General features: G+C 43.2%; 1 protein-coding gene across 1 annotated transcript in view; it reads right to left on the reverse strand.

The window, feature by feature from the left end:
• POLR1A (RNA polymerase I subunit A) overlaps positions 1 to 14742 on the reverse strand; it is a 60993-nt gene that overhangs the window by 22242 nt on the left and 24009 nt on the right. Inside the window, exons 13-18 of the mRNA XM_065404919.1 lie at positions 9432 to 9686; positions 8457 to 8648; positions 6592 to 6741; positions 5870 to 6053; positions 403 to 485; positions 133 to 291 (exon numbers count right to left, since the gene is read on the reverse strand). Coding sequence (XP_065260991.1) covers positions 133 to 291; positions 403 to 485; positions 5870 to 6053; positions 6592 to 6741; positions 8457 to 8648; positions 9432 to 9686 — 1023 coding nt within the window. The remainder of the gene's footprint in view (positions 1 to 132; positions 292 to 402; positions 486 to 5869; positions 6054 to 6591; positions 6742 to 8456; positions 8649 to 9431; positions 9687 to 14742) is intronic.

A 14742-nucleotide genomic window follows, 5' to 3' on the forward strand; every position in this document is an offset into this window, starting at 1 on the left:
TGGAAAGGCCCATATTGTGGACAGATGGATGACTTCAGTCTGCAGGATTCTCAGGCACCTTTCAGCAGCATTAAATTAACATCATAAGAAAAATCTCCAAACATAGTATTATGGATGCTTCTCAGTGCTAACCTTGTTAACCTCGTTGCTGTAATTGTTTACTTCCTCCTTGAATTTCAGATCAACCATATTAAAATCCCTCTGGTCTTTGTGGAGATGGGCATCCTGCCATTTCCCTTGGATCTCTTCACATGATGCAGTTTCTGGCAAGTTAAATGCAGCTCTAACAGCCTGAAAGTAAAAAAAAGTCTCTTAGGTGCCAAAGCGGATGCAACTACACAGAGCAAGGGCTTGAAATGAAAAAGTTACAAGGGCTAAAACCCTGCTGCAAGGTGTGCTTACCCTGGTACCACAATGGGTGGACACTTCAATGATTCGGTGTCTTCTGTGGTCTGCTTGGGGTTTGACCAAAATATCTTCAACTCCTGCAGCATTGAAATAGAAAGATACATTGTATCATGGTCTGAATGCGAATTCTGACACACCAGGGATTTATGTACTGGACAGCTGCTGGCATGTTTGAGTGTCAGGATGGGGGTAAAGAGGAACTTATCATGAACACCTAGCACCATAGCTGCTTGGATCAGACTCATTGCATTTTAATAGCTACAACAAGAAAAAATATTGGGGACTTTTTTTGGGTGGGCAGGTTGGTCTCAGGAACACATTTTATATATAAATATTATATAAACAAAATCACACACACAAAAGGTTTGTTAAAAAAAACAGTAAGATTACAAAGTCAAGCACTAAAAAAAGTTTGGAAATGCCAGAATGAAGGTTGCCTATGCAACATTAATTCAGTCCCCTTGTGCGCATGCATTATTAGCGTCTTTAAACTACATGATCACATGCTGTTCTTTTCACAGGACCCCTGCCTCTCTGAGTGAACAAGATGGAGGATGCTTACTCTCAAAGAGCAGCTATTCAATATTTTGTCGTCTCCTTGTTCAATGCATGCCTCCCATAGTTAGTATACTGCACACTATTCAAACTCCGATCTGAAGAGAGAATTATTCATTTCCTCATGGGCTTTTCTAGGGCACTTGACACTATACTATCTCAGCACGTCATGAACAATAGTGAAATTATTTACACAACACTCAGAGATGAGGCGGTATTATTATCCCTATTTTACAGATACAGAGGCACAGAGAAATTAAGGTCAGAAGTATCCATACATTTTCTGTGCCTAATTTGCGACAGAGGACCTGCTTTTTTAGGGTACTTAGCATTATATAGCACATCTATTATGTTCAAAGCACAGCTCTCACTGACTTCAGTTGCAGTTGTGATAAGCATTTCTGCAAATGAGACCAAGGGTCTCAAGTCAGGAACCCAGAAACCAAGGAGAACAAAATTAGTGACTACCTGTGAAAAATCTGCTGTAAGTAACTTGCCCAGCATCACACAGGAACTCTGTGGCAGAGGCAGGGTTAGAGTCCAGTTCTCCCGGGAAGCATCCAACTGCTTGGCCACGAGACTATCCTTTCCCTTTCTGAAATCCCCCTACACACTTTCTAACTTCTGCAACAAGGATTCTAGAGACAACAGTCTCCTTTGCAATACAACCCCGATTCAGGCTCAGGACAGGTCCAGCCTGTGCACTGAATTAGACAGGGATCTTGTGGGGGGAAAAGGTAGTTGATTGTGTAATAAAAGACTGTCATAATACATATGCACAAGAAGGCCAAATTAAGGTTGCACAGGGAATCTTAGTGTAATTTCCTAGGATCTGATAAGGAATCTGAAAAAACAAATTCCATCATGTGGCCTCATATTCACACCTACAACAGCCATCAGCAGGTTTGAAAAACATACGATCCACCACAGATCTCTGCCACTTGATCTAATGGAGTAACTAATTGAAACAGTAAGTTGTTATCCATTATGTGGGCCAGCTGTCGAGGGGAATGAGACATTTTGCGAGTGGGTTTTACAGATACTTGCTAACAGCAGAGGAATGATGAGACTCAGGAATTCTGGTTTCCATTCCAGGCTCTGAAAGGCATAGTACTCTAGTGCAGCAGTTCTCAACCAAGGCTCTGTGGCCAATGTGGGGGGTCACTCAGGGGATCCACCAAGCAGGGCTGCTCGGAGCCCTGAGCCCCATGATGCAGAAGGCCGGAGCCCCCAAGCCATCCCCTCAGTCCCATTCGGCACAAAACCCTCCCCCCCTGCCATGGAGTTTTTATTAGCAAGCTGGGGGGGGGGGGGCCTCCAAAAGAGCAGGGGTTCTCAACCTTTTTTCTAGTGGGCACAGACAGACTCATTGCCCATTTCCCGCAAGCTTGAGATCTTCTGTCCCATCCCTGCCAACCTGTTCCTGCTCTAATCTGGTCTCTTCCCCCTGGCTAGCTCCCTGTCCCAGGCCCATTCCTCTTACCTATAAATCAATCCCAGTCCCACTCCTCAGGCATCTCATCCTTTCCCAAAAAGTCCTAGACTCACCCTTCAGGACTCTCAATATTCTTCTCACCCATTCCAAGTTCTCTCTCCAGTCTCTTTGCCCAGCTGGTCCCAGTCTCTACTGCCACACTAACCCCCAGTTTCCCTCCCACAACAAGCATCCTCCAGTCCCAGTCTGCTCCCCCTCTCTCCCTTGGCCTGGCTCTTGAATCAGGCAGCTTCCTCATCCATGCTGCCTGGGTCCAGCAGGAAGTCAGTAAGAGCACAGGAGAGAAAGACTCAGCACTCTCAGTTCTAGTGCACAGCTATAGCCTGGAAGCAGCCCAGAGCTGTAACTGCAGGCAAAGTCCTGCCCAGTCCTGAGCTGAAGCATGCCCAGTATGGACAGAATCTTTGGGAAATGTAGAGATTTACTAGAACTTCACAGCTATTTAACGTGTGCAAATTATGATTTTTCAAAGGCTTATAACACTTGGCCAAACATGGAAGGATTTTCACAGGGATGGCAAAAGGCACCCTGCTGATACAAAGGGCACTCCTCTGCCTAATTTCAAGTCCTTGCTCCAAAGCAGGGGATGCTAGAATTTTTCAAAGAAGAGGTCCCCAGGGTGTTTATTTTAATATGAGCAAAACAACTATTTTCCCCTAACCTCATTCTTGGACACAGCTGAATTGTTGGGTTGTCACTTTCCATAGATTCATAGACTCTAGGACTGGAAGGGACCTCGAGAGGTCATCGAGTCCAGTCCCCTGCCCTCATGGCAGGACCAAATACTGTCTAGACCATCCCTGATAGACATTTATCTAACCTACTCTTAAATATCTCCAGAGATGGAGATTCCACAACCTCCCTAGGCAATTTATTCCAGTGTTTAGCCACCCTGACAGTTAGGAACTTTTTCCTAATGTCCAACCTAAACCTCCCTTGCTGCAGTTTAAGCCCGTTACTTCTTGTTCTATCCTTAGAGGCTAAGATGAGCAAGTTTTCTCCCACCTCCTTATGACACCCTTTTAGATACCTGAAGACTGCTATCATGTCCCCTCTCAGTCTTCTCTTTTCCAAACTAAACAAACCCAATTCTTTCAGCCTTCCTTCATAGGTCATGTTCTCAAGACCTTTAATCATTCTTGTTGCTCTTCTCTGGACCCTCTCCAATTTCTCCACATCTTTCTTGAAATGTGGTGCCCAGAACTGGACACAATACTCCAGCTGAGGCCTAACCAGAGCAGAGTAGAGCGGAAGAATGACTTCTCGTGTCTTGCTCACAACACACCTGTTAATACATCCCAGAATCATGTTTGTTTTTTTTGCAACAGCATCACACTGTTGACTCATATTTAGCTTGTGGTCCACTATAACCCCTAGATCCCTTTCTGCCATACTCCTTCCTAGACAGTCTCTTCCCATTCTGTATGTATGAAACTGATTGTTCCTTCCTACGTGAAGTACTTTGCATTTGTCTTTATTAAACTTCATCCTGTTTACCTCAGACCATTTCTCCAATTTGTCCAGATCATTTTGAATTTTGACCCTATCCTCCAAAGCAGTTGCAATCCCTCCCAGTTTGGTATCGTCTGCAAACTTAATAAGCGTACTTTCTATGCCAATATCTAAGTCATTGATTAAGATATTGAACAGAGCCAGTCCCAAAACAGACCCCTGCGGAACCCCACTCGTTATACCTTTCCAGCAGGATTGGGAACCATTAATAACTACCCTCTGAGTACGGTTCCAAAAGAATTCAGCCTGAGGCAGTCACTCAACATGGGAAATTTCAGCCCAAACAGTTAAAGTTTGGCAAAGATATAAACAACTGAAAACAGGATCTTCTAATGGGAAGCTTTGGCCAACCTTCATAATAGGTGGTGTTAACTAGCCTTGCCTATAATAAAAGGGGCGTTGGAATCTGAGTGGTGCACACTACTGCCATCTACTGAAAGTAAATATAAATTGATCACATGTAGCTACAGCCTACAGAGTATTTAGACCAGGGGTTTAAGCCAGCCCGCGAGCTGCACCACGTGGCTTGGCCCCACTCCCGCACTCCGGCCGGAGCACTGGGTCGGGGACTGGACCACGCAGCTCGGCCCCGCTTCGGCCGGGGCCACACCACACGGCTCGGCCCACTCCAGCCGGAGTGCAGGGTCAGGGGCCACACCACGCGGCTCCTGGAAGCCGTAAGCAAGGCTCCACTCCGGCTCCTACGTGCTCCAATGGGAGCTGCAGGGGCGGTGCCTGTGGATGGGGCAGCATGCAGAGCTGGCTGGTCGTGCCTCCACATAGGAGCCGGAGAAGGGACATACCACTGCTTCCAGGAGCCTCTTGAGGTAAACGCCACTCAGAGCCTGCACCCCGAGCCTCTCCCCAAGCCACAACCCCCTGCCCCAGCCCTGCTCCCCCTCCTGCTCTCCAAATCCCTCGATCCCAGCCCAGAGCATACTCCTACACCCCAAACCTCTCATCCCCAGCCCCACCTCAGAGCCTGCACCCCATCGGAACCTGCACCCCTTCCCGGATGCCTGTCCCAAACCTGATCCCCCTCCCGCCCTCCAAACCCCTCGGTCCCAGCCCAGAGCACCCTCCTACACTCCAAACTCCTCATCCCCAACCCCACGCCAGAGCCCACACCCCAACCAGAATTTTGTGAGCATTCATGGCCTGACACAATTTCTATTCCCCGATGTGGCCCTTGGGCCAAAAAGTTTGCCCACCCCTGATTTAGACATTTATAAAGCTACACAAATATGCATGTTTTATACCAATGAAAGTCCTGTAAAATTCTACTCAGCCATTTGCCCAGATGAGGGAAATGTTTTAATTGTAGTGTGTGTGTGTGTGTGGGGGGGGGGGGGGGGGGGGGAAAGAGGAGAGGGGGGGTACATTTTATGCCTGGCTGAGTAATTTGCATTGTGATTTTGCAAAGTTGATGCAAAATAAGAGTCATATCTACAGGGAGATTAACAGCCCCAAAGTAAATGCAAGACTTAATTGATAACACCTCTGAATCCTTTAACCTGAACACATGGGTATGCTTGGTGGGTTTTTTTTTTTTTAACTTATGTGGAAAAGAAACGTAAGACTTTATAATGTAATTTTGATCTGAACAAAGATTCATTAAAAGACATTAAGACCATGTACATGTAAAACACGGAGGACAGGAGATAACTCAGTGATGGATGTACTTGAGATTGCATCATTTCGCTGTAGTGATTGGAAGGAACTGAAATGCACACTAAATAGAAAGAAAGTCATGCTAGGTGATTCAGATTCAAGAACACAGCAATGTGTTGTGAAATGTCATGCACACAACTCTTTCCATTTCTTATGCACAACTGCAGTTTTGTACCTCAGGGAGGTGCTGCAGTAGTTCAAGGGCTAATTTACATTTCCCATACTCACCCATTGTAAATCCCCTGTACAGCTGCAAATAGGCAGTAAAGAGGCGAGCTAGACATGTAAGCACCTTGCCGCTGGTTTCACCACCATAGACTTCATGGCAACAGTGGACTAGGCCATAGGCAGAGCTGCCATAGTGAGCTTTGTCCAAGACCCCGCAAAGTAACTCCCCATCTCTAATGATAACCTGGTGGATAGGATGAGATGACAGATTTAAACAGTTAGGAAAGTAGCCATTTTGATCCTTGTGTGGACAAGACCCAACTCTGACCACAGATTATTCTTAGTGACTAGTACATAGAATCAACTATAATGAGGAATAAGAACATATAATGTACAAAATGCTTATGGATCAATATCTGGTGAACCATAAACAAGAACAAGTAAATTAAAATAGTAGAATTACAAATAGATTTTGCACTTCTATAATACATTCCACCCTGAAAGCACTTTACAAAACAAGTTAAGCAGGTGCATACTAGTTGCCCCCACCGGCAAAATGGAAGAAGGCAGAGAAGATCATCTGTCTTTTGTTAGAGTGAGTTTATGTCAGAGCCAGGAACAGAACTCCAGTGTTCCTAGCTCCCAGTCCCGAGCTCAGACCACCCCATTCTAGCAATTATAAAAACTTTACAAGACGTCTTTTCCTCTTCAGATTTTTTCTTACAGTTTTTTTTTTTTAAATAAGTCCTTGCCTCTGTGGCCAGTTATTTCCACAAACATACCTGGGATTCACACATTGAATCAAGGTTAGATCCAGGAATTCTGTTTTGGGGCCCTTTTACCCAGGCTTTTCCACCAATCTTAGCTTTCCCAGACAAATTCAGTGGGATTTGATTTTCAGGGATTACGTTTATTAGCAAAGTAGAAACAATCTGAAAAGAAAAACATAGGGCAGGTTTAACGAACTGCCAGAAGCCGTCGGTTTTTCATATCCCCCACCCCACTATGGCAAACGGGGAGAGAGGATAAATACCCACACACATGCAATAGAAAGCTCTGCCACTCAGCCCTGTTCTGGCTGCTCACCTATCCAACAGCAGAAAACTGCCAGGAGAGTTGGACATCTGCACTCAGGGAAGAACTACCCTTCCGTTACCCACAGACTGGTGTTCCTTTTTGTTTAAAATTTCCCATATTCACATGATATAATCTATTATTCTACAGAAATGAGTTCCAGATGCTCCAGTGCAGTAATTCTATTGTAAACTCTGGGGCAGTTACTGTAGAGTGCAGCAATATTTTTTTAAAATATTTTATTCAGATTTATACAGGGCATTAAAAAGTGGTTTCTACACTCCTTCACCATATATTAAAATTCAGTCTCATTACCACATAAGGCATACGGGTAATAAGAGACTACTGTGTGACATCTGGAAGCATATCTATGGAAGGTCAGAATGATACAGCATAAACAGCACTAGAGGATTCCCTTATTGTGCCAAGGATCATAGTAACTGGATGTAGAGTACATCACTCTGAAAAAGCAAGAAATACTCTCTAGTAGAGTCGATCAGATATTTCATGACTAAAATCATCATTATAGCAAACACACCAAAAACAGATAAGACTTTGCCTGTCAAGATTAAATTTAGGAGATTTAAACTGTGATCCAATTTAAAATCCCTCCCTCCCCACGCCGCCCCCCCCACACACACACACACATCCCGACCCAGTGAAAAATTCTATTTTCTACAGAAAATGATAGAATCGTTTTGAAATCAGAGATGCATGAATGAGAAAAATCTCAGGGACTGGAAAAAAAGAACACCTATAAAAAGTGTCTCAAAGACTTTGGGCTGGTCCACACTAACCCCCCACTTCGAACTAAGGTACGCAAATTCAGCTACGTTATTAACGTAGCTGAATTCGAAGTACCTTAGTTCAAACTTACCGCGGGTCCAGACACGGCAGGCAGGCTCCCCCGTCGATGCCGCGTACTCCTCTCGCCGAGCTGGAGTACCGGCGTCGATGGCGAGCACTTCTGGGATCGATCCCAGAACATCGATTGCTTACCGCCGGACCCGGAGGTAAGTGTAGACCTACCCTAAATCTAAGGGGGAGGGATTGCTCAGTGGTTTGAGCATTGGCCTCCTAAACCCAGGGTTGTGAGTTTAATCTTATAGGGGGCCACTTAGGGATCGGGGCAAAAATCAGTACTTGGTCCTGCTAGTGAAGGCAGGGAGCTGGACTCAATGACCTTTCAGGGTCCCTTCCAGTTCTATGAGATAGGTACATTAAAAAAAAAAAAAAAATCCCATCCCAAAAAGGAAACTAAATCACTAAGCAGCAGTCGCATCATTTCTCTGCTTCTGTTCTGCAGGTGCATGTCCTCCTCCAGCTCAGACACTGTAAATCATGCCACAATTCTAGTTGAAAAGCTGCCCAGAGAAAGTGCAATTCCTATAATATTCTTTTAAAGGACACAAAACTGTACAACTCCAGGAAGAATACACGTGAAGATTTGCAGTATTGCTGACCTACTGGGACCATGCTTCTCAGTTACTATAGCTAGTCCTGAGTTTTAATTATAGTACTTTGCTTAGTTCTGAACAGTCGGTTTTCTTAATAGTCTTAACTTTTCAGCTACCTGTTTTCCTGTCCATAACCGTTGTGGTTTCATAATGGCAGGTGGAAGGATTTTCACTCTTCCCTTTTTGTCTGTCAGTCCTCTATATATCAGCTCCATGTACTGTTCTCTTGTGAAAAAGCAGCCCCGGATCGTCATGCTGGCACCAGAGATCATATGATCCTGAATCAAACCAGCTAGTGGCTTGCCATCCTAAGAGACATATACAAAGAGTAGTTGAAGTGGGAATCACATATTAGTATCTTCCAAAATTAGCTCCATTATGGGTGTATAAAAACACAATAGTCCTGATGTGAGGCGTTCTTCATGGTGACAGCTCCTCTCCCTCCAGTAAATATCTCCTAAACATTGAGATTTAAGAGACATAGCTGGCCCCACACTCATTTTAAAAAAAGACAACCACCTCCCCCAACCACTTCTTCAATTCTGTTAGTAATAATGAGACATTCTACCACCCTCGTGCCGACCTCTAAGTTCACCTTCCCCCAGTCACCTTGGGATCAGGGAGAGCAGTTGGTCGAGTGAGAAATATGTCATGGAGGATGAATGGCAAATCAGAACTGGAAGGTATTAATGGCATTTCAGGGGCTCACAAACAGGGGACAATACCAGCAATCAGGCACTATAAGAGTTAGAAGTAGTAGGAGGATCAATCCAGAGTATTTTAAGCACCCCGTCACCACAGTATAAAAGTGTCAACCCCCAGGATTAGATGTCCAGGTTTCCCCACAAAACCCCCCTCACATGCACAATTTGAGCCTGTGTTTGCAATTTTCATTCTTAAGTCTATGGCCACCAAGATCTAACACAATGGAGTATAGTTACTAGTCACCTTTGCCACCCCAAGAACACATTATGAAGCAAAGTTACCATTAAACAAAACAAACAACCCAAAGGAGCACTTTGAGGAAGGAAGAGGTTTCTAGAGATGTAAACAATTTATTTATCGTCTTTCACTGAGATGGTTTTATTTACCTTAGGAACGAGATACTGTTCATCAGTGCAGGCTAACACGTAGGCTTCTGCCCGGCCCAGCTCGCTCTGAGGAAAATGAGCGTTCATTTCATCACCATCAAAATCAGCATTGTAGGCTTTGCAGTTGGCATAGTGAAGCCTCAGCACCTTTTCTCCTGGCAGGATTCTGGCCCGGTGGGCTTGGATGGACGGTCTGTGAAGGGTGGGCTGACGGTTCAGTAAGAGGACATCTCCATTTTTAAGATGGCGACATACCTATGAGAGAGATTTAATACAGTTCACCTGTTTATAAAGCATTCCAGTCTCTCATCGGAAAGAGAAACAATTTTAAACCCATGTGCACACTCTAAAGCAGTTTTTCTCTATAATTTTCATTCTGTGGACCCCCTTTGAGTATCAGATTCAGTCCACTTACTTCCTCAACCACTCTTTCCCCTCTAGACCACATTCCAAGATTCTACAGAAACCAGAATTAGTTCCTCATGTTATCAAACCAGTTCAGCATCCCAGGTAAGATACAATCCCTCCTCCCCCTTCACAGTACGGTTTATCAAAGACTTTAGCATAATACTAAAAAGGAAACCTTTAAAAGTCTGCCATGTGAGGGGAGAAAAAAATATCATTTACCCGGTTCCCTCTGAATTGGCTCAATAATCAGAGGGAGTATTATAATTCCAATATCAGACATCCTAGAATAAGACAGCATGGTCAAGTGGATGGAGCACAGGACCAGAGGCCAGGGACTCCTGAATTCTAATTTCATTTTTGACACCAGCTTGCCAGGTGATCTTGACCATAACACCTCCCCTCATTATACCTCAGTTTCCCTTTCAATAGAACAGGTGCTAGAATACTTAACTTTGCAGTACTATTGTGATTACTTAAATTGTTTGTACAAGTGATTTAAGCACATAAGACACTTAGAATAAAATACTAAACAAATGCTAAGGCACCCACAGCCTGAGCAGCTGCAGCAAACTTTCCAGGCATCACAAACAAATCTCTTTAAGAGGCTAAGCCTGGCATATTTCTGTGCTGAGTGCTCTCCACAGGCTGGTTAGTGGGTGCATTCAGCACATATTTTAGTGGTGAACTCAATTTTAAATGTTTGCTTTGCAGGTCACTTAGAATCTAAAAACAAAAGGAAATTTTAAAGCTCCCTTTAAGTAACATGATAGCCAACTCCAACAGTCCTTAGGGAGAGGGAATTTATGATCACTGGAATTCCCCAGCCCTCGGAGATGATTCAATGACCAGAATAACCAAAAGTTTCCAAGAAGATACTTCAACTCTGACTCAGTGGATCCATGAGAATATTTGGCAACTGCTTTAACTACCACCCTAAGTCACAGGCCCTTTAAGCGCGCTGGGCTGTTTCCTTTCTACCCTTCTCTGCGGAATGTTAGACTGGATGGGCCGACAGCCAATGATGTTATATAATTTCAGGCTGATAAAAGTGCAGATATTGCTGTAATGGAAAGTGAACTCAGTATTGTCCTCCCCTGGAGCACACCCTGGAAATGCCTCAAATGTTCACAACTGTTGCCAAACTGCAAATGATTGAGCACTGCCCTTTCTAGCCCAAAACAAACAGCTTTCCTGCTTCTGAATAAATACCACAGCGAAGGCTTTTTATGGGGCTTCTGTAGGATTTGTTTTGGATGAGAGAAGAAGTTCACATCAAGGTTAGCCCTCACCTACCTCCAAAAATGTACGCAACAGCAGAGAAAGTTTATTTATTGATTTGGAGGGAGATGTGACGGGGGTGGAATTGTCTGCCCATTTTCCCAGCGGTTCACTATTTAAAGAAATTTCTAGAGGTATTTTAGTTCAGTCAGAAGTGACCATATTCTATATGATCTATGGTATTTATATGGCCCCCTTTACTGTCATATCTGAGCACCTCACAGTCTTGAACACATTTTTCCTCACAACACCCCTGTGAGGTAGGGCAGTGCTATTCTCCCCCTTTTACAGGGGGGAAATCTTAAATACCGAGACACTATGTCTAAGGCTACGATTTAGTCATGGGTATTTTTAGTAAAAGTCACGGACAGGTCAGGGGCAATAAACAAAAAGTCAGGGCCAGTGACCTGTCCGTGACTTTTACTAAAAATATCCCTAACTAAATCTTAGGTGCTGGGGGAGAGGGGGCGCTCCAGCGGATGTGCTGCTCTGGGGAGGGGGGCAGCCCAGGGACCCACTGCCGCTCCTCCATGTGGCAGGCTACTTTGCATCACTGCTTAGGATTCAGTTTGAGATTTCTTGAAGATCTACAACTTGGCCCAAAGGCTGCTTGCTGGAGGTGGATATTACTGTCTATGTGGCAAAGGTACTGCTCTTCATATTTGCAACAATTCACCTTGTTTCTGTTTTAAAAAACCTCTATGTTCAAGAACATTATACGAGCTCTCAGAATCTTAAGGCCTTTCATGAATTAAGAGCACCATTCTATAATACAAGTTCCCAAACAATGGTATACTGTGAGTCCTCAACTCTATTTAGGATAGAAGACTTTCTAATATAGATGTGGTGACCCTCTTTTCAGTCTTTCATAGCTTCAGTCGAATAAGCTATTCAGCTAATGTTGAGAAAGCTTAATTTTCAGGCCCCAATTCACAGGTGCTCTTTTGCCACTTCCAACACAGCAGCAAAGAGCCAATTTCAAAACATGCCAAAGGTAAAATCTGAGGGGTCAAAGAAAATGCTGGTTTAGATACTCAGGCGTGAAAGCCATCTCCTGGAAATATTGGCAGATATAATGTACCCTGTTCAAATATTTGTCTCCCATTTCAGTATAGGTGCTAACAGCAGCTACCTTTCTCAATCTGCAAGTTTTCTTCTGAAAAGAGCATGAACATCAGTTACAGGATTGCATATCAGAGGGGAGATGGGACATCAGAGGCAACAGCTCAAACATCACATTTATGTAACAGTAACCAGAAATGTAGAAAGTGGAGCTTTGGGTTGGGAGCTAAGAATTCCTGAGCTTTAATTCCTGCTCTGAAAGTGACCCTCCTCTGACGAGGCTTATTATCTCCTTATGCCACAGGTTTCCCCATCTTGAAAACGGGGATAAATATTGACTTCACAGCAGGATGGAAAGATTTAAATCAAAAGGTACTTTAAAATTAGTGATTTAATCATTTAATCCAGCAAACAGGAAATCTTATTTTGAATTTGTACCTTTTAGTTATTTTCCTAAAGAAACGTTCATTCTCATGTAATGGTTATACCAACCAAACATGTTGCAACCAAATGTAGCCTCTACACTGAATTTGGTACTTCTTTGTGCTAACCAGGAGGATATGTTATACCCACACAAAATTTATTTAAGCAGTTATATAGCTTAGCATACATTTATTCAGATTCTTAATTTTAATTCAATTACAAAAGTACAAAAACAACTTTTTAAAATTGTTTTTATTATTTAAATAAGCTAACTTAAATGTGCTGGATACATAAGAAAAAAGTTTATCAAAACATATTTGGCATTTAAAACGGATTTACTAAACAAAAGAAGTATTAACTGGAGCTAGGAAATTGATGGATTGTTCCCGGTCACCATGGGCCAGATTTTCAAAGGTACTCAACTGCCTAATGATGCAGATGGGGTTATAACAGGGTGGTCTGTTCTCTTAGAAGGGTAATAGGGATCATGGCCAGTCACACCCTGTTCATGACATAGCCCCTTTAAAGAAAAAAGCGATCAAGGGAAAAGCAGAGTAGCTGAGGAATGGGGGCCAGGTGTTGATCAGGCAGCTACCTCCTGAACATGATAAAACCAGGTTCTCTCAACTCCCAAGCGGTTTCTCAACTTTGAATGAACTAGTTCAAATTAAGGAAATATTCTCTCTGAACTTGACTCGCTACACTGAAACCAAAAGTACTGAATATGAAGTATTTACATTTTTTCCAAATATAAGTATCAGCATTTGCTCAACTGTAAAGATTGAAAATAATGCAATACAAGACACAATATATTTATAAAGCTTGAGTTGAACTCAAAAGATAAAGATGGTTTCCCTCTGATTTTATATAGATTTTAAAAAGCAGCACCCTTTAACCCATTAAAAATTTGAGAACTCGTATATGCAGCATTTTTAATTTATTTAAATGAAGCAGCATTTTAAAAATGTATTTAATTTATTTTAATAGCTTATAGTAAGTTTAGATTTTTAGGCTGCCAATTTCAAATTTAATTTTAAACAGGTTTATTTTTAAAAAGAAAAGTGTATTTGATTTAAATAAAATAAATCTGATATTTGATTTTTTTTAAATCAGGTTTTTATTCACCCTACTTCATAACAACATGGTGAAGGTTTATTTTAGGTCTATGAAGGGCTTTGAGCTAACTGGACCCACTGAAACGCTAAGTACACCTCTACCCCAATATAACGCGACCCGATATAACACGAATTCAGATACAATGCGGTAAAGCAGTGCTCCGGGAGGGTGGGGGGGGAGGGGCTGTGCACTCCGGCGGATCAAAGCAAGTTCGATATAACGCGGTTTCACCTATAACGTGGCAAGATTTTTTGGCTCCTGAGGACAGCGTTATATTGGGGTAGAGGTGTATTAAATACTATCTTATTGGCACAGGAACCTCGGTCAGAAACATGTCAGTAGAAGTAAAAGGTATCAAAATAAAAACATTCACCACTTGTACAGCATTTTCCATCTAAGTAGGTAAAATATCCTTTATCAATATTGAGCCTCAACACCTGTGAGGTAGGGAAATATTATATGAACTTTACACATGGGTTGAACTGTGGCATAGTGAAGCTAAGTGACTTAGACAAGCTCAGACAGTGAGTGGCAGAGCTGAGATTAGAAGACAAGAGGCCCAGCTCGACAACACTGTCTGTCTATATCATACAGCCGCTGCTTGGCCTGAGATAGCTCTGCTAAAAATAGCGGTGTAGCAAGGGTAGTAGATTGAGCGCATACCCAGTGGTCTAGGTGGGCACGTACTCCGGTGCCGAGGCTGAGCTGCCACCTGTGCTACCCTGGTTACACTGCAAGCACGGGTGCGTCTACAGGAGCTGGGAATCACATCTCTCAGCTGAAATGGAGACCTAACCCATAGAAGCAACTCATTTTCCTGATTAAACAAGATATCCTACTTTTGTTCTTCCCTCCTCCCTCTACACTCAGCTGAGCATAAAGAGGTGCACAACCTCACCCACAAAGAGCTGGAAACAATACATGCACATTTAGGACAGTCTAAAATGAAGAGTTACTATCTGTGGGAAAACGCTGGAAGAAAGACATGCTGTACAGCTTTGGTCACTAGGACAGTGATACTGGA

This window comes from Emys orbicularis, chromosome 5 (genome assembly GCF_028017835.1).
Source record: "Emys orbicularis isolate rEmyOrb1 chromosome 5, rEmyOrb1.hap1, whole genome shotgun sequence".
Classification (NCBI taxonomy): domain Eukaryota; kingdom Metazoa; phylum Chordata; order Testudines; family Emydidae; genus Emys; species Emys orbicularis.